This window comes from Balaenoptera borealis, assembly GCF_965194805.1.
Source record: "Balaenoptera borealis genome assembly, chromosome: 6".
NCBI classification, from domain to species: Eukaryota; Metazoa; Chordata; class Mammalia; order Artiodactyla; family Balaenopteridae; genus Balaenoptera; species Balaenoptera borealis.
The window spans coordinates 43,293,817-43,317,474 of NC_138863.1; the positions used below are offsets into that span (position 1 = coordinate 43,293,817).

The 23,658-nt window shown below is 38.2% G+C and overlaps 1 protein-coding gene across 6 annotated transcripts in view; it reads right to left on the minus strand.

Annotated features, from left to right (window-relative positions):
- The window catches only part of MYO1B (myosin IB), a 179,514-nt gene that overhangs the window by 21,806 nt on the left and 134,050 nt on the right, over nt 1-23,658 (minus strand). For all 6 annotated transcript variants that reach the window (XM_082397305.1, XM_082397303.1, XM_082397304.1 and 3 more), the window contains exons 14-21: nt 16,819-16,923; nt 14,672-14,734; nt 11,143-11,343; nt 9,700-9,926; nt 6,947-7,147; nt 5,211-5,304; nt 4,213-4,362; nt 745-813 (exon numbers count right to left, since the gene is read on the minus strand). In XM_082397305.1, the coding sequence (XP_082253431.1) occupies nt 745-813; nt 4,213-4,362; nt 5,211-5,304; nt 6,947-7,147; nt 9,700-9,926; nt 11,143-11,343; nt 14,672-14,734; nt 16,819-16,923 (1,110 nt within the window). The remainder of the gene's footprint in view (nt 1-744; nt 814-4,212; nt 4,363-5,210; nt 5,305-6,946; nt 7,148-9,699; nt 9,927-11,142; nt 11,344-14,671; nt 14,735-16,818; nt 16,924-23,658) is intronic.

The following is a 23,658-nucleotide window of genomic DNA, read 5'->3' on the forward strand; positions in this document are numbered from 1 at the left end:
ACAGCTGGTTTGGAGGCGAACCCTGAGTCCTGCCTCTGAAGTCTCTAGACTGCACGCCTGGACTCAGGACTTGGTAGTAGGTCAAAGAAAAACCTGTAGGCAGCAATTTCACTTAACTCTGTGTGCTCAGACTTGTATTTGGCAATTGCTGTGGGACAACTACTAAGCCCCTGGGCTGCCCACAGGCCTAGACAAAGGGCAATGGAAGCCGCAGGACTCCTGAACCAAGATCTGGCTTGTGGGCTATAGTGTGCTGACTCTGAATGACACTTTGGCAGGAAGGACCCAGAACCAGGTGGTGGGTGCACTAGGACAGCCAGCGCTTAGGATCTTTCAGTCATGATGGGGCAGCCGGCAAGACGGTCACAGGGAAGGTATGGAAGGCATTGTGCTGGGGGGCTGAGGTCTGGCAGGGCTCACAGGTATGGAGGCAACAGTGTGAGACAGCCTTTTGCACTACAGCTTCCCTTGCAAACAGGGGGCAAGAGGATACTGAAATCATGTACGGTATTATTTCAAGGACTTCCTGCTCAGAGAACAAAGCTCTTGAAAAGAAAGCAGGAAGCAGCCAAGACATGGTGTAGGGCCCGAGCTTGGCCCGTAATATTTATTTTTTCCATCTGACTGTTTACAGGGTAGGCAGGAGATGAGAAACCCTCCCCTGCAGGGTGAGCCCAGAGACATCATCCTTTGTAAAGAACATGCAAACCTCACATAAATAAGGATCACTTCTTTTAAACTCACCTTCCAACCCCGGATATAAGACTGAATTACCAAGGTAGAGCTCTTTATCTGTTGATACCTCTTTTGTTGCTGTAGGATGAAAGGGGAAGATATCAGCAATTCTATTTACATATCCATAACATGCACACTGAGAAAGGGAATTTGCTCACTTAGTGCAATGAACTCTTGATCACCTATATTCTTTCTGGGAACCAATAAGTATAGAAATCAAAATATCCAACAATCCAAAATTATTATGATTAATCCATAGTTTGCTTCAAGGATGGTAAATACAATTAATTTCTAAATGACTCAGGACCCACCATTATTAACATCTGTTCTTTGTGTCATGCTGTTATAATACAACGTCGAGCACATAGCAGATACCCAGTGAACACACATGAATGAATACACACTGAGTTCTGCAACTGCTCCTAAGCCTTCTCTCTTCTTGGTGCCATTTCTCACCCTGCTACTCACTGGGTCAGCCTCTAACGTCCCCAGCTCCTTTTAGGTTTGCTGCTTTTATTGCCTCAAGCTGGGAAATCAGCTAACAAATTTAAGTCAACTCCTATCAATCGACTAAACTTTATTTATTGAGCTCCTACTCGCCATAGAGCCCTTCAATAGAACCGTGAGGATGTTCAGCTGCAGCAGAGGTTATTTCCAGTGGGGGAAGGTTAAGGAAGACCCAGTGAGATCTCCCCAAGAGTCAGCTTGGCGAGCTCGATGCCCAGAGGCCCTTACTTCCAGGGCCAATGCCTTGGAGAGTGGAGGCTGCTAGAACACTATCCCTAGAGAAGTGAGCGCTTATTGTATTTAGTGGGGAATATTCACTACAATGTGGGCATTTTGATGAAATTTCACAGCTTTTCAAACAAAATACTGAAGCCAGGTTGTGACTCAGACCCTGGAAATGGCAGACTGCCCAGCTCCCTTTCTCTGAGAGGGAACAGATGCTCCCAGGACTCTAGGCTATGTTCTGGAATCTCAGAGAAAATGAGCAGCAGAACAAAAGAGGATGCCAGAGAGAAAGGCAAAGAGAACGCTGGGACCCTGGACAAGTCACTACCTTCTTTGGGCCTCAGTCTCTTCATCGGGCAACTGAGGAGCTGGAAAATCTCTAAGATTCCACACAGAGTGATGGTCCACGGCTGTAGGGTCCAGACTGTACCTACAATATCTGACCATCACTTCTGACATTCATTTGGTACCTCAATGTCTTCTTTCAAAATTCCTACATGGCTTGAAAATAACTCTGTCTTTAAAATTCACCTCAAGGAGCCATGAAATATCACAGAATATGGATTTTAAGATAAATAGTAACTGAAAATGGTCATTCGGAAAATCTTTGAGTTATTTGGTCAAGGGAAATTCACTGGCTTGGATAACTGTAGTTAACTGGTGGAGGTATTTACAAGCATACCTTGTTTTATTGTACTTTGCAGATATTGCGGGTTTTTTTTACAAATTGAAGGTTTGTGGCAACGCTGCGTTGTCAAATGATGGTTAGCACTTTTTAGCAACGAAATATTTTTTAATTAAGGTATGTACATTTTTTTTTAAAAGATATAATGCTATTGCAAACCTAATGGATTACAGTATAGCGTAAACATAACTTTCATGGGCACTGGGAAACCAAAAGATTTGTGTGACTCGCTTTATTGCAATGTTCGCTTTACTGGAGAGGTCTAGGACCAAACCCACAAAGTCTCTGAGGTTTGCCTGTAGTTCAAATTCTGAAACAGAAATAACACTAGAGCAAAATTAATACTTCCTCTAAAGTTTGGGCTATTATTTGTTATAATTCTAACTCTCAGCATCACAAATTAATGATACATATGGTGACTTTTTTAAAATCTGGAGATACAAAAGCTCTATATTGGGAGGGAGGGTGGAAATAGCACTTGCTATTTTTGGTTCCTTGCCTATTTCTCCTCATCCTTCTGATGAAATGGCCCCTTCCAGAAGGTCTTCCTTGACCACCTTATCTAGAGTAATCTCCCATCTCCCCATTATTCTTTATCTCAGTTCTCTATTTCCTTCCTAGCACTTACTACAATCTGTCATTGTTCTACTTATTTGCTTAAATGCATATTGTCCCTCACTAGACATGAACTGTATGAGGTCAGGAATCAGGTTGTTTGGTTCACCTTGTTATCCCCTGAACCTGGCAGAATAAGGGTTTCAAAACTATTGGTAGAATTCAATATAGATGAATTCAGGATGCTTCAAAACTTGGTTTTTCTTAATGATCTCAAAATAAGAAATAATAAAATGGGTTCCTTGAGGACTGGCTATTTGTTGGTCCTCCCTTTCTCAGGCAAACAGAAAACAGAGCATTATGAATCTGCCGAAGGGCCAAGTACCACTGCTACGTGCAGCCAGGTTGGTGACAACAGTCTTCTGGGCCTTTGCAGAATACATGTTAATGAACCTATCATTAACGTGGCTGGCTAGGGTCATACTTTAACACCTGTACTGTTGGTTATACTCTTTTAACTTGAGGAAGCGATTTTAAAGATATTCTTTTAAAGATCACATAATTTTTCCTTACTTTTCATTTAAGTAACTCATTAATTTCTAAAACTTGGAAATTATACACTAAAATGTATTACATGAGAACAGGCCAGCATAAATTATGTCCTGATTGTACACACCCTTAAAACAAAACTTCTCTACAGCTGAAAAAGAGGAAGAACACCCTAAAGGAGATTTGATTGCAATTTTAATTCATTTTCCAACTCACTCTCTAGTGAAAAAGCAGAGAATGAAAATGTGTTTGGAAGCAGTGCTCTTATCATTAAAATTCATTTTGTGAGAATGCAATGCCAAGTTCAAGCTAGCCTAGAGATAAACCTTCAGGTTTCCCTCAAACCTGTTACGCCTCCAATGAAACATCTATAATTGAGTGAGAAAGAAAATTCCACAAAGAAATTCCATATCAATTAAATAAACATACTTTATTTTTGAGTCTTTTCCCAAAGGGCCAGATATGTGAGGACTAAAGGAGATCCAACCCTTTAACCCAAACCCAGAATTCTACTAAAATGTGGCATTAGCTTTCTGGAATTAAAGCCATTTTCAGTGTTCCTACAATAAATGGAAAACAGCTAATTATTTGGGAAAATTGACCCTACCATATTCAAAGGGTTAAATGACATTATCTCTTCCAATCTGATAACCAAATTCAAGATGTAGATCTCCCACTACATGTATCTCCATCAGTGGAAGACAGCGGGATAAACTAAACTTGAGCTTTGATGTTGTCCTGGATTCAAACCCCATCTCTGCCTCATAGTAGCTGTTACTTAACAGCTCAATGACTTAGTTTTCTCGTCTTTAAAAAAGGGACCAGAAGAGCACCCATTTCACGAGGTCATTCGGAGGATGAAGTATGTAAAAAAATAACTACACAGTTAAGTACGTAACAAATATTTGCAAAAAAAAGCATCGTGATTACAGCTCAAAAATGTCGGGGGCTCTCACCGCATATCTCCTGTACCAGGCAGTGATCACGATTTGGCTTTTTCTCATCAGCAGGAAGTGTGTGCGACATTTCCACCCCCGATAAATCTTCTGAATGAGAGTGGCCAGGTCCTCAAGACGCTGCTTCCTCAGGTCTTCTAATTTGAATAACTAATAAATAATAGATGGATTTATCAAAAATCCACCAAAAACTCGTGGCATATGTGTACATCATTCTCAGGAAATAAAATGTCACAATGTTGGAGTGAACCACATTGAGGAAAAAAAAAATAACTTAATTACAGATATTATGAATAGTAGTCCATACGAAAACTATTGGGATGAATTCACGCAAGATACACAATTCAGAGTACAGTGTTTTAGAATTTATGACGAATCATGTAAGGGCTGAACTGAGCTCTAGATGTACCTTCACACTATCTGTGAGGATGAAATTATTGGAAGGGAGGTGACAGCAAGGTCTCTCTCAGACGATTTGAACACTTTCCTAATTCTCCAAATTTCCAATAAACTGCTATGTAAATTTTACTTCATGCTAGTCTATTCAGTTATAAAAAGGCTCCAATGGAGTTCTTCACTGAGTAGAATTTTAAGTGTTCTTTTTAACTTAAAAAAATTTTTAATTTGGGTGCCTTCGTGTACCTCTGAATAGCAGGGTTGTCTTTCCTAAAATTACTGTATAATTCAGATATTACAAATACAGACGGAAGTAACCTCCAATTTTTATGAATTAGGGAGGTTTTATTGTAATACCAGTTTCTTTATGATTTCTTAAATGCTGTACAATCTATCAGCTCAAAAATTTTGGTGTTTCATAAAAAATACAGATGTTCTTCCATTATCCCTTATTAAGCCACCCCTTTGGACATTTGCAGAAAAACACAAAAATGTGACATTCTTGGTAGCATCTTGGGTAACATTATAAAGTTAAACATCCTTTAAGAATTTGCCCATATGATTATAACACAAATTCAGAGTGTAACGTTTCGATTACATACTGTTCTTGGGTTTCGAATGAATATCTTTGATCTACCAAAGGAGTACTCTTCCACAGGAATCTCCAATTCATTAAACAAAACCTCCACACCAGCTCTATAAAAATAAATAAAAACAACAAATTTTCTGAGTTACAAAAGTAGGTTATCTTATCTTAAAACATGATATTAGGTTCTCAGCAGTATAAAAAAATAGCTTCATTTCCAAGTATAAATGCTCTTTCGGTAAGCATCCTTCCATCAAAGAACTTCCAGAGTGAATTCCACAAATTTAACCAAATCCAGTAAATGCTCAAAAAGCATTTTGGGTTTAGAACTACGTATTCTAAGAAAATATGGTATTAGACAATTTCTTGATTTCATTAGCAGAGGCGATCAAATATACTTGTAACAATGGACCAACCAGGGCCAGAAGGGTATGCAAGAAACTCACATCTATTTTGAACCCACTCAGTTACTTCTTGCAAACATTTTAAACACTGCTCCTGCTTCTCAGATTGTGGGCAGGTCCCAAGAGTGCTAAGTGCCAGGCCAATGGGATGCAAAAGAACACAGGGTGGGAGCAAGGCCTGGACTTGACTCTGACCTCTGCATCCTGGACCGTGGATTTAACGTCAGCCTTTAGTACTAAACTTTGTCCCACCAACCTGTGGACTGGAGGCCAGGCTGGGAGTGAATCCTTGTTCTGTGTATTATAGTAGATGCTGACCATAATACCCTGGAAATTAGCAGTGGGAAATGAAATAGTACCCAGACCCTACATTATTTGGGTATTGAATTATGCATCAGGGACCACACCATATGTCTGGAGTTTATCTTCTTGTAATACAGGGTGAGTGTCTAATCCTACTGATGTTCCTGTGAAAGGCCAGGTCCAGTGACAATGTGGAGTCAACACCCGTACAGTGAAAGAAAAATCCCCATAAAACAGGCACGTCTGCCCTGCTGTGGTAGTTGGGAGAGCTTCTGTGGCCTGCAGAAAAGGGGCAACTTCTGGGACTGGTGAGAGCAGAAAAAAGGTCACTGCACAGACAAGGCCTGGTTTCTCTTCTGCAGCAGCCCCCCTGCCAACACACAAGTTCTCTCTGCATGTGAAGAGCTCACAGGGGCTGCTCCATGGGATGAGTCTGCAGTGGTCCAGCACTCTGTCTGTGACGGGATGGATGAGTGCAATTTAGGGCAGATGAGCTGAAAGCCACATGGCCCCAAGTTCTGCCATATTCTCCAATCCGGCTTTACTCACAATAACACTGACACTGTGAACCTTATCTGCTCCTGTATCTATTTCTCAGTTGGTACAGACTTGGTCAAAGAGTGGGACCCCCACCCTTCACTCACTCTCTCTGGGGTTAATTCCCCAGAAAAAAAACCCCCAAAAAGCTGAGAGCAGTGACCCAAGATGCCTCTAACTCTACCCTTGTATGATTCTACACAAATACACCTATCAATTACAAATTCTCCTCCTGCTAACTTGCCACGGCATATTTTAGAAGTTTTATTGACATACAAGTTCCAAATGTGGATTTGATAAGCCGTGTTTAAACCTTAAAGAAAACCAAGACTTCTATAACTAATAAGAATTAGCACAAAGTGGTATCCTGATGGAAGATGGTCCAAAACAGAGGTTACAGCCAACTTTTCATAGAATTCTGTTTTGCCTAAACAGCACGTGAAGAAAACAACATGGTATCTGTACGCTTTAAAACTTCATAATTAAATATGATCAGTGAATGTCTTACCTTGCTGGTCCTTTCCAATGAGGCCATGTTTGTTTACAAAGCATTTTGTATCTTTCTAAGCAAGGTTCATAGGCCTGCCTGAAGGCGTAGCCTGCTCTCCTCACGCGGACATTCTCCAAAAGACCCAGATACCTGACCTGATGACATACTAGACCCTCGTTGAAGATGTGCGCTGCCTTTTTATCATTCGGTTTGATACACCTAAAAGATTACACAAATTTTAGGTTTTAAACTCCTTCTCTTACGGATTTATCTGTCCATGTTTTACAAAGCATCATATATAATTATTTCATGGTGAGATAATTATTTATTATTCTTGGAAAACCTAGTCATTTCTTTTGAAATTATTTCAAATTGTTTTACAAAAACCTTAAGATAACTACACTGCAGATACAGCAATAAAAAAGAATAATACGTACAATAACATGGGTAAATATCACTGACATTCTGTTTAATGAAAGAAGTCTGATGTAAAAGAGTACATATTTTATGATTCCGTTTATATGAAGTTCTAGAAAAACTAATTCCTAGTGAGAACTCAGTATTGCTTTACCTCTGGGGAGAGGTAGGGGTGGAGATCGACAGGGAAAGGGCACAAGGGAACCTTCTGGGTTGATAGACATGTTTTATATCTTGGCTTGGATGAGGCTATACAGGTGTATACATAGGTAAAAATTCAACAACCTGTACAATTAAGATTTATATACTCTATTGTATTGTATATACATTACATACCTCAATGAAAAGGTTAAAAACACTGCTGTCTCGCTAAATCCCTATTATCTCCCTCCTTTTCAATAGGGCACTTTGCTGCCCATGGAAAGACTACATTTCCCAGCTTCCTTTGCAAGTAGGTGTGGCTATGTGACCAAAATTCTAGCCAGAGCATAAGTAATGTTTGCTACTTCCAGTGCGTCCTTAGAAGGAAGGGACTTGTTCTCCCTTTGCTCTTCTGCTAAATGCTGGCAGGAATGTTGACGTGCTGGAGAGCTATCTTTGACTATATATATAAGAGGAAATACCTTGGCAACTGCAGAGCCACAACATAGAAGGCGTTGCTCTATTAGCCCTGGAGTCTATACACTTAGAAGTACATAAGAAATAAATGTCAATCTTGTTTAAGCCCCTGTTACTTCCAGATCTTGTTGGAGCAATCTCTATATCCTAATTAATATATTGTTAAACATTTACGGTTATGTCTGCCTCACTTCAACTGTCAAATTCCACGCATACATGCAATATATGGACAACTAAATCTTACCTAGTTGGACCTTGGTGTTTTTATGGTTTTCCTTTTACATTTATAAAAGTAATGTCTACTTTCTGGCTTAAGGACAAACAGATCAATGGAGCAAACTAGTGAGTTTGGATCTAGACTCCTATACATACATTCAATTGATTTTCGATAAAGGCATCAGGGCAAATGAATGAAAATAGAGATTTTTTTCTTTTCAATATGTAGTGTCAAAACAACAGGATAACTATATGGAAAAAACAGACCTTAAAATAAATCTGAAACTATAAAGACTCTAAAAATATATATATAATAATATATTCACAACTTTGGAGTTTATTAATTAAGACTTCTTAGAGATACATTAAAACCACTGAAAGGGAAGGGGAATAAAGGAAATTTCTGGGGTGACGGGAATGTTCCATGTTTTGACCTGAGTGGTGGTTACCAAAGTGTACACAATGGCGAAAAAACAATGGAGCCATTCACCTAGGATCTGTACATATCACTCCATGCAAATTATCTCAGTAAAACAGAATCTTAAGGTTAAAAAAAAAAAGTTTACTCAAATGAGAATAACAAAAGCAACTGATCACACAAAGTTTCTTGGTTAATTTTTTTTGAGACTAGGATCCTTAACCTAATATATGTTCTACCCTGTTTGCAATCAAACCAGGGGATTTTACCTATTTACATTTGTTATGAAGATAAATATTAGGTCAACAAGTTAAACACAAAAATGTTCTTCACTCTAACTTCCTCATAACTGAAATTTCAAAGACAACTGTAGAAGGTATGTGTGGGTGTGCACCTGCCACATGAAATCTGACCCATCAGACACACACCTTCTATTACCTAGTTCACCAAATATACACATCACAAACTCTAATCCTAGTTGGTCTTTACTGAATTTTGAGAACTAAGATGCCCTAGAAGCAAAAAAAAGAGAGAGAGAGAGAGACAAAATGCTTTTTAAGGAGTTCTTTCTATTGTTTTGAAAAAATTATTTAGATTGTTTCAGAAATCATTACTTTCTCTGGGCCTATAACTCTCACAGGGAAGAAAGAGGCACATACTTCCTCACACCAGACCTGCAACTGAAGCCCCAGTTGCTTCAATGCTCCAAGTCAATATAACAAGAATCCAAAATGAATCCACCAAAAGTTTATGCAAAATGCTTACCAGAAAATAATTTACATTTTGTTTCTTAACTTGTCATTAAAAAAAACAACAGAAAACCCAGAAAGTTGAGAACTCCTATGTGCCAGCAACCCAATTTCATTAAGTATCTATTCCCATCCCCCACCACAATTTTTTCTTTTCCCTTTTTAAAATTCCCTATTTTGGGGCCACTGGAGTATTTTTTAAGCAAACCCAAGACACCGTATTATTTGACCCCTAAGTACTTTAGTTATCCCTCTCCTTGGGTTACGCTCAGATTTAAGCAAACAGGTAAATGATCTTCCTTGAGAGTGCCTTCATAATCGAATGGTCAAAGAATTTTATGTGCCAGAAATACCTAATGTAGTTTGGATTCTTGGTCTGTAGGTTTTTCATCAGAGTGGCCACCGATGCCTTGAATTGTGAGCCGGCTGTAGGAGGCCTTTTTAGGTTGATCTTGGCAGGGTTCCCTTCGGGGAACAAAGACTTGATGAGGGCATGGCCGGCCTTCCACATGGCTTGGGACAGGTCTCTATAGAGAAGGTCGTTGTTCTTATCCACAAATCCTTCCACTTGGTACAGCACCTATGAGCAGCAGCACATGGGACTCAGTGGCTGACACACTGCACGCTAGAACATCAAACAACTGTTAAAAATATCCCGAGACTATCTATACTGCAGCCTCTTCTTTCTCCATCAAAAAATCTCCAACAAGTTAGTCACACTCTAATACCAAATTAGCCTCCAAGTTTAAATTCCATCTGTCTAAATCACAGAAGAGTTCAAAATAAATTCTATTACCCTTCAGGATTTGCAAGAATAAACTCCAAAAATGTTATTATAACATTTTCAAAGGATTTTAGGGTTTTTTTGGTGTTCAAGCATATTTTTGAGGTTTTACTTGTATTTTTTAGTTTACATGTGCCAATTCTAGTGTGTTTAAAAGGAGACAGGGGGAAACTGAGATAACACAGATATGTTCATAGACATCCTAAACCAGCAGAGAAATTGACCAGGAAAGTATCTTTTAATAACATGGGCTAGTGAAAAAAAATGAAGTACCAAGTTCCAGCATTTTTAAATTAAAGGAAATTTAGATACTATATACTTCATTTTTACTAAAGCCATAATCAGATTTTTTCCCCTTTGAAGTTTGCAAGCTTATTTATAAGAAAGGAGGTATTAACTCCAATCAATAATCATTCAGGACTCCAAAAATCAATCTATTGTCCCAATTGTTTTTAATATTATTTTTATATAGTTGATGACGTAAAATTAATTACCCCAAATACTAACCAAATTAATAAATGTTAAAAAAAAAAAAAAAGCAGATGTTTCCTCCAGTGTCGTTTCAAAATTCAATCTAAGAATTCATTATTTTGCTAAATGGTTGGTGCTTTTAAAACCTTACTGTAAGTCTTTTTTTTTTTTTTAACATCTTTATTGGAGTATAATTGCTTTACAATGGTGTTTCTATAAGTCTTTAGTGAATGCTAATTTTTTACTGGCAAATCTTTTATCAGTGTCGATAGATCTTTTTTATAGGCTAGCATTCAGAGCTTGAAAATAATAAAATCGATTTTTAATATATACTTGAACTTTCATTAAGTCCACTGGCTTTCCTTTCAGCTCTCAGTATTAGTAAGATTTTGCTCAACATGGTCCAGATTCTATCCCCACTGAACACTTATTGACTCTATGCTTTCAGCAGTTCCATTTATCCTCAGGAGCTGGCGCTGGTCAGAACGCCATCTCTGAGGCTGAGGCTCCGGGTCCTCGAGGAGGGCCCAGGCTCCCGCACCTTGCCGGCATAATGCTGGATCCTGAAGCAGCTGTGAGGCAGGGACGTGTCGTTGAGGAACCGGGAACATTTGCTCATCCTGCTCTCAAAGTGCTGGTGGGTGGCGCACACTTGGTTCAACTTTTCCAAGAAGGTCTCGTCGGTGACCGTGCCCGGCCTCAGGCACTCCTCATCCAGCATGGCCAGGATTCCGTTTGTGTTCTGGGCGAAAGGAGATAAAAGGGTTTCCTTCCTTCCTCACTGTATTGTTTTAATAATTATTCCTAATTATGCCATTAAACACAATCGACTTAGTCACAAGAAAATTCCTTTCAGGCACAACAAAGAGCAGAGAATCAAAACAAGTAACAAATCGCCCCCCACAGAAATCAGCCCTCTTCCAGCGGGGTCCCAGGTGCGCTGGGGGGTGGGGAGGGAGGGAGTGTCTGCATGAGTCTCCCCCACCAGCCCACGAAGCCTCCCCGACGGCAGAACAGGACTTAGGAGTCACCTCAGCCACCTTAGCGGGCTGATAACTGAAATTCACGTTGTTTAGCAAAAGGCAAGTCAGACCTCAAAGATTCAAAAACAAATCTAAAAGTCAGAAACTAATGTGACAATACTGTCTCCTTATATAACGTGGTCATAAATCACAAAGCATAGTCTCTTAAGGCCATTATTTGATTCATAGCTTGAGAAGGAAATTGGTTTCAGATGTTTCCAAATTGTTCCTGTGTTCAAAATAAAGTTTATTTTCTCGGGGAAAAAAAGTGGTGTGATTCGGGAGGCTGCTTTTAACGATCAATGCAATCAAGCTGTGTTTCAAGAATATGTGTTTAGAATAAAATTCTCCTTCCATTTAAAATTTCGAAATGGATGTTAAACACGGGTGAGAATTTGTTTGTTGGGTATTCAGACCCTGTGATCTTATTTATCCCAAGAACAGTCAGCCCAGCTAAACTGAACCAAAAATCAGGAATCTTCTACTTTGCTAAATAAAGGCTGTTGTTCCTTCGATTGCCCCTACAGGCCCACACATCTCCATTCCACAGAGAACAATCCACTGACCATGACCCCACCCACTTCCGCCAGGGCAAAGTCCCCAGGGCTCCTCTCCCCTTCTCCTTACAAGGCCATGACATCCTCTGTCCAGCACTTATTCATTCCACACAAAATCTGGGGGAAGTGTGGACTCTCAGGAGTCAAGTGTGTTCATAACATCCCCGGAGTAAACATTATTGTTAGGCGATGCTGGAAGGAAACATTTCCTTTATGTACCCAGGCTCCTACGTGAACATGAGTTTCTTCAATCATATATGCAAGGGGATTTTGGGCTGAGATAATCTAGTTAAATTAAGTGTATTACCACTGTTTTTTTTTTTTTTCCCTCCCTTCTTAAAGGTAAATAATTAAGTGCAATGTTACATTTATGAAGAAAAACCTGATAGCCACGACTATTGAAAGTTAAAACTCCCCCAGCAAACTACTTTGGTCACAAAATTCACCAGAAAAAATTTTCAGGAAATCCACTGATTTTCTAAATTTTAGACTAGAGTTTTAAATTGCTTAGGTGGAATATTAGTGTTCACAATCCAACATTGTTTACATTTTTCAAAACAAAGTTTATTTTTTAATTGAAAAATAGTAATGCTTCAGAATATTTTTTTTAAAGTTCAATTTAATCAAAGATGTGGCTTTCAAGAATATCTTGAATACTGAGGGATAAGATACTGGCTAATTAATAATATCCAAAACGTCTTGTTAAAGGTGAATAGAAAATGATTTGCTGGACATTTGGAGCCTGTGATTCTATTGCTGATGCACAGACTCACCTACACTGATAGCTAAAAAGACTGCAGAAAATAAAGTTTATGCATTGTTTCAAATTAACTTTGTTATTAAGGCCAGGAAGATTTAGTAAGCCTAAGCTTTTACACACAAATCAGTCTTCTTGCAATCAATTCGTTCATGATAAACTACATGATAAATATGATGTAAAAACAAAAATCTTAGATTCAGAAAGGTTACTAAAAATTATTCAGTAATTTTTCACACTTTAAGCCTTTTCACGTACATAATTTGTAACCTGAAAAATCCCAAGGCCCTTGGCACCTGTCAAGTCACACACACACCATCTCTCACATCCCTGAAGCAATCTATGGTACATACCAGCCATCCCTGGGATCCTACTTAATTTGGCTCCCGAGATGGTCCCTTTATCCTCCTTTATTTTTACTTGAACAGCATGGAGTTTTGTTGTCATTGTTACTTTTTAAGAAAATTTTTCCAGCTTTACTGAGATATAATTGACATAAAATACTGTGCAAGTTTAAGGTATCCAACATGTTGATTTGATACACTACCATAGTGTTAGTTACCTCTATCACATCATGTAATTACCATTTCTTTTTTGTGGTGAGAACATTTAAGACCTATTTTCTTAACCACTTTCAAGTATATAACACAGTATTGCTAACTATAATCTCCACACTGTACATTAAAGTCCAGAACTCATTCATCTTACAAGTGGAAGTTTGTACCCTTTGGCCTACATCTCTCCATTTCCCCCAAACTTTAGCCCCTGGCAACCACTATTCATTTTATTCTGTTTGAGTTTGGTTTTTTTTTAGATTCTACATATAAGTGATATCATACAGTATTTGTCTTTCTCTGACATATTTCACTTAACATAATGCCCTCAAAGTCCATCTTTGTTGTCACAAATGGCAGGATTTCCTTCCTTCTCATGGCTGAACAATATTCCATTGTATATATACATCACATCTTCTTTATCCATTCATCTGCTTAGGTGGTTTCCCTATCTTGGTTATTGTGAATAAAGCTGCAGTGAACGTGGGAGTGAAGATATCTCTTTGAGATCCTGATTCTGTTTCTTTTGGATATATACCCAGAAGTGGGATTGTTGGGTCACATAACAGTTCTAATTTTAATTTTTTATAGGAACCTCTATACTGTTTTCTTTTTTTTTTTTTCTATACCGAGTTCTATAGCGATTGCACCAATTTACATTCCTACCATCAGTACACAAGGGTTACCATTTCCTCACATCCTCACGAACAATTATCTTTTTGATAGTAAGCACTGAATACTATGTTAAGAGGTCACTAGAATTTTAAAAATGAAATGGATATTTTGACTTGGCAAACACCTTTTTTTTTTTTTTGAGTCTCCTCTGATCAGTGCTCATATTTCCAGGAGCTGTGGATTGGACCTGGGTTCCCAGCACACAAGAAAGAATGGTGCACCTAAGGGCATGGCATCTGAGCGTCATGAATGGGCTCTGTGATACGGCAACAGGATGAGCATGGAGGAACCTGGCTAAGTATCAAAAAGTCCAGCTGTCTATGTATGTGTTTGAGAACCATGTGTGATTTCTTAAGGTTGTGATAAAGTTTCCAGAACTCTGTAGTTCTCTGAAGTGTTGAAATAGTGAAAATACAAAAGCTTAACACTGAAGGCAGTGAGATCATTCGTAAGTAGTGAATTACACTACCAAGAACTTCTTTGGGAAACTGTACCTAATACTCACATTTTCTATTAGGTCACAAATGATAGCATTATTGAAGTACTCAATGTGAGTCCATTCTATGTCCTGAAAAAGAAAACAGAACATAATCAAATCCCATATGATGATGCTACAACACTACCATCTCTAACATAAGACTTTGCCCATCTTACTATACTCCACTTCCTCTCTGAAAATTTCCTTTATAAAAATCAGTGCTGCAAATGTCATCTTCCGGTTCCCAAAACTTTCATAATGCAGCAGTCTAGCACTGACATGATCCGACTGAAACAAACGCCCTTGACCTGTGCTGAGGCTGCCTCCCCTTCCACCCTCCCATCTGTGGCAATTTCCCATGCACTTCGCTGGCCCCGGGCCATTTATTCAACAGGCTCTTGGGTCAGTATTACTTTTTGTATATTTACAATGTTTTCAAGGAAATAAGTCAGAACTTGATCCCCAGAATGTAAGGCATAGATTTTTCTGTTCTTAATTTGTAATCACAAGGAAGAAATTAATTTTAGAGTCAACCCCAAATTGTAGGGCCGTTAACTATTTCAAATGTAAAAATAGAACAGTGCTAAGATAAGTATTTTCAACATAAGGAAAGACATGAAAACCCATCCACTGGTTCTAACACTAGCTACAAAGCCAAATCTGGGAGGCCAAATGTAATCATTCTGTATCTGCTTACACTCTGTCCATAAGTGTAAACATTTATTTTTCTTCTAAGGGGAAGAAAGTTAATTCATACGGCAAGCTAAGGATCTTCCGATATACTCTTAGAAGTGTTTTAGACAATCTGTACAAACTGTTTTAAGTTACAGATCAAAGTCTGGGCATTCTCTTTATGATGAGAAGACAGGAAGAGAATGAATCTGGCTTTTAGGATGTTTACGTTACAAAAGGTGCCATTCAAGTATAAAATGTTTCTAAAGCATGATAATCATTCCAAATGAAAGATGAAATATTCATGATTTAGTTTTTCAGTAGATGAGTTATTTTACTAAGTCACTGGGAATAATAATCACATTAGAAAAATCTATACTGAGAGGCCAAAAAAAGAGGATTCTGTGTCCTTAATGACTTAAAATGACACTATAGAAAATGAAGAAAAGGAAGTAATATTACTAAAATATTAAAGCAAATAAATGAAAGGGAAACAAAAATATAATACTATATATACAATAAAATTTCTCCTTTTTGTATGATATAAATTTATACTTAGAAAAACACAGGCTATTTAAAAAATGAAAGGGTGAAAACCAAGTATGTGTTTTACAATTAAGGATGAAAGGACTCTGTAAATATTACTTCTGATTATTTTCCAACTACATTCAGTGAGATAATCCATCCACAGCACTAGTATAATACCTGGCATAGAGTAAGCACTCAACAAATGTTACCTGTTTTTATTATAAAATTTTTAGAAATCAATGCTTTTCAAGACTGAACAAAATATTAAATATTAAAATAGTGTTAAATACTGAAATAGTAAAGTATTTTCAAATTTATATACCGTGATAATTGACTTCTTTGGTATACAGTTCTCTTAAGTTTTGGCAAATGCGTAGCATCAGGTAACCACCACCACAGCCAGCCTCCAAAATTCCCTTGTGCTGCCCCTTTGCAGTCACACTCCTATCCTCTGGCCACTATTGACTATTAGACACTTTGCCTCTATAGCTTTGACTTTTGTAGAATGACATATAAATTGAATCATACAGATGTAGCCTTTCGAGTCTGGCTTCTTTCATTTAGCAAAATGCATCTGAGACTCCTTCATGCTATTGTGTGTATCAGCTGTTTGTTCCTTCTTATTGCTGAATACTAGAACCTTGTATGGATGTACCGCTGTTTTTCTGTCCATTCATCTCAGACGAGTTTTTTAACAGGGTATTATTTTACTTCACTCTACTGGAATCCAGTGAGACTCAAGTCGGTCAGCTGATGTTCACTGAGCACCTACTATGTGCTGAGCACTGTCCTGGGCACTAGCAGCAAAGTAAATCCCAGTTAGCTTAGATGTCATACCAAACACATTTTTAAAAGGTACAATATGGCTAAACTTTGATAAATCTGATTTTAGGGTCATGTTTGTACAGTCTTCTGAATCCAGAATTTGTATTATGAGTAAAAAAGGAATACTTAAAAATTTTTTTCAACATTACCTCCCGTATATATTCCTCCTGCTCTTCTTTAAGAGTCAGCTCAATGAAGATTTGTTGCAGCTTTTCATTACAATAATTAATAATGAACTGCTCAAAGCTGTTGTCCTATATGGAGAAAAATGAAGACAGCCTAATAAAGCAAGCCATCGGCGCTCCCATGACAATGCCACTCTAACATCTCATTCCACGAGAAACACCACACACGGTCTTGCAGACCTTAACCGCGGCCCAGCACACAGCTCCTAGACAGAGGCTGGCACATTGCAGGCACCCAAGAAACGATTCATGAGTCAAGTGAATGAATGAAGGATACACAAGTTACACACTATTTGGAGAATGAAGAATTTTAGTTGACAAATAAGCAGCCCACACACATGGTAAAAGAATGAGAAAGAAATACATTTCCCCCTAGAGGATCAGCAAAGAAACAGTGAGATTCAACATCTCTGTCACCCAAGTTCTCAATCTTCCATTCTCAACTCTGTAGCTCAAGAAAGTCTTTCTGACCTGACTTCTTACTCCCCTATTCAGGGTCAGATCCTTCATTCTGACACTTACATACCAGCACTTTTGAAAAATCATGCTATGTGTATACATGTGTGTACATGTGCATTCGCATGTATTGATTAGTATCATATTTATCTGTCTCTCTAGATTGTACATTTCTTAAGGGCAAGGGTTGACCATATATCTCTTGTTCACCAATGGAAGCCCATGCCTGCAGCACCTTGTACCCAGCAAGCACTCAGCGTGTACTGGCTGACTAAATGAATGAAGTGCCCACAAAATACAGACTCAAGGGAATCAGCACATCAAAATCATCTCCTAGCTAGAAACTCTCTCCTCTCAGAAGGGTCACACATTTATCACTCTTATGATTCTCAGCAGTGTCTTCTTCGTATCAGTTATTGCCTGTGAAGCTCCATGCCTACGTCATTTCTGAACGATCTGCAGGGCTTAACGTATTTCTGTACATATTGAGGGCACAAATGCATGTCTGTTGGATGAATATACTTCACCAAGAACCACACCATCCCAAAAGAGGTAGATCTAGCAATAAAACTTGTTATTTTCACCTCTATACCCCTCTTGGCAGAGAGAGGAGATGGTGGCAGTGGGAGTGAGAGATGGTGACCCCACCACTGATAAACCAGACTCTTTTCCCACTGAGGTGGCCAGTCCTGGCCTAACTGGCTATGAGGGTTCACCTGTAACGGCAGAAGCTCGCCACTCCCTGTGAATACAGAGCAGCTGCCTTCAAATCTTTCCATAAATGATGAAATCAAAAGTCAAAGACTTTCTTGAAAGTTGATCTTTCAAAATCAAGTTTGGTGCAACCAGGACAAATTGTAAAATGATACCTAGGATGTATTATCTCACCACACGCCTTCCTGGAAGGTGGCTAAGGATTTCTAATCACTAGTGAACTAATTAATCTGGGGAGATTTTAAACTCAAAACCATAAATGACACATAAAATACATTATCACTGACTAATCTTTTAATGTTAAATGTAGTCGAAGATAAAAGTTTCTTTCTTTGTTTTAAATCCTGAAGGTTCTTACTTAAAAGGCACACATTTATCACCAAAACGTTCAACAAATATAGTCCTGGACACAAAGGTCATTCCCCAGTACTCATTTTCACGTTACGTTTTAAAATCCATGTGTTCCCATCCTCAGAGCTTAACAATTTAGACCAAAAGCTGAAGTCAGTCTGATATAGATGCCTTACAATCAGTATAAGGCCATTTCTTCATGAGAAAGTCTGGCTTTCTCAGTTTGGTGAAATATATCCCTAGATAGTGCTACTACCCCAAATTAAAACTTATAAATAAAACTAAAATCTTAGTGACTTATAGGAGCAGATCTTTGGTTTTTTTAGAAAACAAATTCATGGAGTAAATCCTTTCTGTTATTTAACAGGTCTGTGCCTATGGAGCTATTTAGACAAAATTATGCTAAATTTTCAAATGGCAACTAATGAGGAGAAGGGAGGGGAGAACAACTGGTGTCTCTGACACAGTATATGGCTGTGAATAGCTGGAGGTACGCTTCCAGAACAGGAATATGAAATACACACGAGCAGATTAGAAACCAGAGGCAAAGCTTCACAATTACAACACAACCTAAGGAGTAAGTCTGAGCTAAAGTAAATTTCCCCTCCATTTTTATAAGTTCTTGTATGAATTCTGTATTTCATATCCACACACAGTTAATCAATGGTCATTTACTGCAAACTTCACACAGTTGGAGAAGCTATTAACACAGGAGCATGCAACAGACCGGCACTGCAAACGGTTCATACTTACTGCATTCTGGTGCACAAAGGGACAGATTACACAAAATGCAGTCAGTTCTCAATTTGCAATAAACTTCTAAAAGTAAACACTCACTGACAGTTATTCATCGGTGCAAATGACAGATTTTATCATCCAGGCTGTATTTCTTTTTTTTTTCTTTATTTTTTTGGCTGCGCCCCACAGCTTGTGGGATCTTAGTTCCTCGACCAGAGATTGAACCCAGGCCCTCAGCAGTGAAAGTGTGGAGTCCTAACCGCTGGACCACCAGAGAATTCCCCAGGCTATATTTCTGACTGGCATAAAACTTTAGATCAAGACATGTGTCCTATCATCTCAAAAGACAGGACCACGATACCTACGTGTGGTATCTGAATTGGGGTTCTGCTAGGTGAGAGCTATTCAGGATAAAAACAGTCTGACTGAAATAATATACCATATAACTCGCTGGAAGTCCTAAGGCTTCAGAATCTAATACTTCTAATGCTAAATTATCAGGAAAAATAAAATGTGTCTGACACATCCACCCAAAGACTCAGGGACAAAGGCAGCTGGCAGGTCACCCACCGAAAGAGTGAAGAGATTCAGCAAGATCCAGGGCATCCCCCCTTTCCCACCACAGCGACCCACCCCTGTGCTGCATAGGCTGTACCCCCCTTCAAACACAAACAAGAGGGAAATGAGAGCGTTCTGAAGACAGCCTAAGAACAAAAACTTGACTCTCTGACCTGATCCTGCTGCTTAAAGAACAAAAACCAAAATCAACAGCACAATCATTAGGGCCAAAACCAGCTGACTTCCCCACAGAAATACCTCAGCCTCTACTGCAAACCTACCTCACAGCCCCCAAACATGTCATGAATCGTCAGAGCGATTCATTATTGCTGAAAATGAAGGCAATCACACTTCCTCTGATTAACGTTTAAGTTGTTGATAGTGTCCAAATTTTTGGGAAATGAGACTTCACAAATCATTAAAAATAAATTGCAAAAATTTATAATTTGCAGAAAATTAAGGAAATGTCTGGTAACAGTCCATAGTGCTGCAACCTGCACAGGTCCAATTTCTTCATTCATACAGGCATTAAATATCACCCGGTTTTCCCACTCCCCTTTATAAAATAGCTAAACTGGGTCTAGGAACCATCACTTGAATATGAAGGCACCAAAGCAACTTGATATTTGGATGCTTTTTTGGTTTGTCAAGAACTGTGTGGGTGGCTGGCAGTCCCCGAGCCGGGCTCGCTTCTGCACACGGCAGTCCCATGAATCAAAGTCTCCAAAGGAGGAAGCAGGCAGGAGCTGAGGGCTCCCATGTATGACTCACCTCCTCTCCCTCCAGTCTGCTACCCATGCTCTATGCATGGAAGTTTTCTCCATTGTCTAAAGCACATTTATCCTTCAAGACTGAGGGATAAACTCATACTCCCAATAAAGTTCATAACTAGTTTATACTCGTAAGTGTCAACCATGAGCTCTCCACTTGGAGTGATTTTGAAAGAGGGAACAAAAGTACTGGCCTGTTACCATATTTGTATATTCTCAGCAAAGAAGGCTAATGACGTCTTACACTCTTTAAGAGAGATATTTAAACCTTATACTCTTTAAAAATAATGTATATTGAAAGGAAGATGTAAAATAAAGGAGGCAGCTCTATCACTGCCGTCATTAGGATGGTGGATGGGAAGGAATTTGCAGGTGAATATCATGTAGAAAACAGGTGGGGGTGGGGGGTGGCAGTTCAAACACTAAGATCGTGACTTATTTCAGCAAAAAGTACTATTAATTACATATTTAACTGATGTTTCTCATAGCTCAACACTTTCGTCTGAGGTCAAATTTTGGACATAAGTTGGGTGGGGGGTTCCATATTTTACATACAATGTAAAATACATAATATTTTATTTAATGTATTATGTCTCTTGCATAAGAAATGAAATGGTACATTTATCCAAAAGTTATAAAACTTTGTAACGGCACTGTTTTAGAGGAGTTGGGCTATATTACTGCTTTAAAATGTGCTGTTGGTCTTAGCAAAGATTTACTTGGTGGAAAGCCCTTGGGCAGTCCCCATTTATAATGTTGTTCCTACAGAAAAATACAGTGCAATTAACAATCCATTTTAAAAAATCACAAGGTCAAGAAATGGGCCCTAAAACAAGAACCACTTTTTTTTTTTTAAGAAAGTAAACTTTAAAAAAATAATCCTCAAAATAAGAGAAAAACATTTAATATTAGATATTCTCCTTTTAAGACATTCACAAAATTGAATGACTGGCTGAAGTTACAGAAAACTTCCCTTTAAATATGTAACATTTTTCTTCTAGGTACATACTCAATTATGGTCAATTTTAGAAAAATATCAATAGCATTATAGTGCTCTTAAATATTTTTAAATAGGTTTTGATTTAAAAAGTTAAAGCAACAACACTGATGAATGAGCATATATATATTATGAACCATATTAATTCTCACCATTTTCGTTCTAAAATCTACTTTAAATTGTCTCCTTTCTCTTCAACTACAAGTTCTCTAGCACATAAAGGACAAAATTAAAGGCAAAAAACTGGAACAAAAAGTGTTGTCTGTAACTAGAATCAATTTTTTAAAAAAAAATATTTTAGAAAACGAATCCTATAATCATGAGACGAACCTACCAGTTGGTCTTACACTGACGCTTCCCCACCTATTAGATTGTTTTATTTGAAACAATCATTGCACCTTGCCTATCACACCCTTACTGTATATGGCCACTTTCAACGAGGTTGTAAGGGCAAGATGAATAAGAGTGCCTGAAACCAAATAACTAGCATTTGGCCTGTACAAAACTAGCTCGATCATAAGAAAAGTGAAATACTCAGCCACTGCTGTCCTGCTTTGGTCTACAGGACACTAATAGATTTCCCCAGTAAACTACCCATCCATTCTAAGACCTATCAAATAAGTACTTAGAAAAAAGTTGAATCAATTTAGATTGCCCAACACTGTTTTGAATTTAATTTCACTTTTTAAAAGAATAGCACTTGTTATTTTATGGAGATGCTATAAATATTCCTCAGAGATCTAAGGCCATGTTTTCAGTTATAAGAATATCCAAACTGAATTGTGTAGAATTGGAGTATCTGGATTATAATTCTCTTCCTTTGCAAAACTGGATATGTTCTACCAGGATTCACAGCTAGATTTTTCTCCTCAATGAACTTTAATTCACTTCACCTTATTTTCGGTATCAATGTTCCACTAATCTGTTTTCCAAACTGACATCAGCTTACATGCGGCCAGCAAGGCAAAGCTATTCACCCAGCTGGCACTGGAATGTTTTGCAGTCAAATGCATGTGTCATCATCCCATGGTTTAATGCATCAGTTTCCCTCTTCCGTTTAGAGACAGACGAAAGTAAATGAAAGGTTTCCACCAGCTCAGCTGAAAAACGTTCTCATGGGAACTGTCAGTAGGGTCAAGAGGCAGAATTAGAAACATTCAAACAAATTTCTTCTAGTGTCCTGTCTAATTTTTAAAGTGATGCCCAGGGCTCTCCAAAAGGCAGGATCTTAATTCCTGCAGTCAATTTTCACTGAAGAAGAAAGGCGGAATTTTCTCTATAATCTATCAGTTTATTTTCACTTGAGTGGACAATATCATAGAAATTTTCATTTTTGCATTTATGTGGATTCTGAATACTTCCTCTTGAGTCATACTCTGAGCCCTTGTACTTCAGCTTATGGTACTTTTAAGTCCTTAATTATCTGGGTTCCTAGTGTTCAACCCTATGAGCTTTGACATTTCCATGCGTTCCAATTTTGCTGAGAATCCAGGAAAATGTATGATAGCATCTGGGGTATTTATGTGAATAAATTAAAAGAAAAAAAAAGTTTCTACTTCTGTATCAAAAAGCAGGTAAAAGTATCTTAAAAGTGCCCAACCAAATCTCTACTCTACCTTCCCCCCAAATAAGTTTATTTATAAAATAAATAATACATAAATAGATTATTGAAAATCAAAATGTTTGGGAGTTTAACTGAGAAGGTTTAGACAGGAAAATGGAGAGAACAATTAACTATCATGAAAAACAAATCCGAATTCTCGCAAGAAACTGGGGGAAAAAACCCCAAAGCATTTATTGCATGGAGAAGGAAAATTAACTTCTAAAGATTTTATGGCCATCATAAGATTTGCTGTAGACATATGACTGGTTGGATTTGGCCTTGGCTGAAAGGTCTGCTTAAAAAGAGTAAAAATGTAACCTGCTTGGTTTTAGGAATATTATATATACACAGATTAGGTTTAGGTTAAGATGAACTGTGGGTGATGTAGGATGTTGTACAAGGGCATCTCATGCAGAGGTCAAACAGCAAGAACACCACATATGTTTGGAATTTACAGTTCACGCTGAAGATTCCCATTTACAAGAGCAGTTGGTCTCAACCTTGACGGCACACTGGAACTACCTGGGAGCTTTAAAATACTGCTGCTCGGGCCGCACACCCTGAGGTTCTGATTTATTGGTCTGGGGTGTGGCCCAGACAGTTGAATTTTCAAAAGT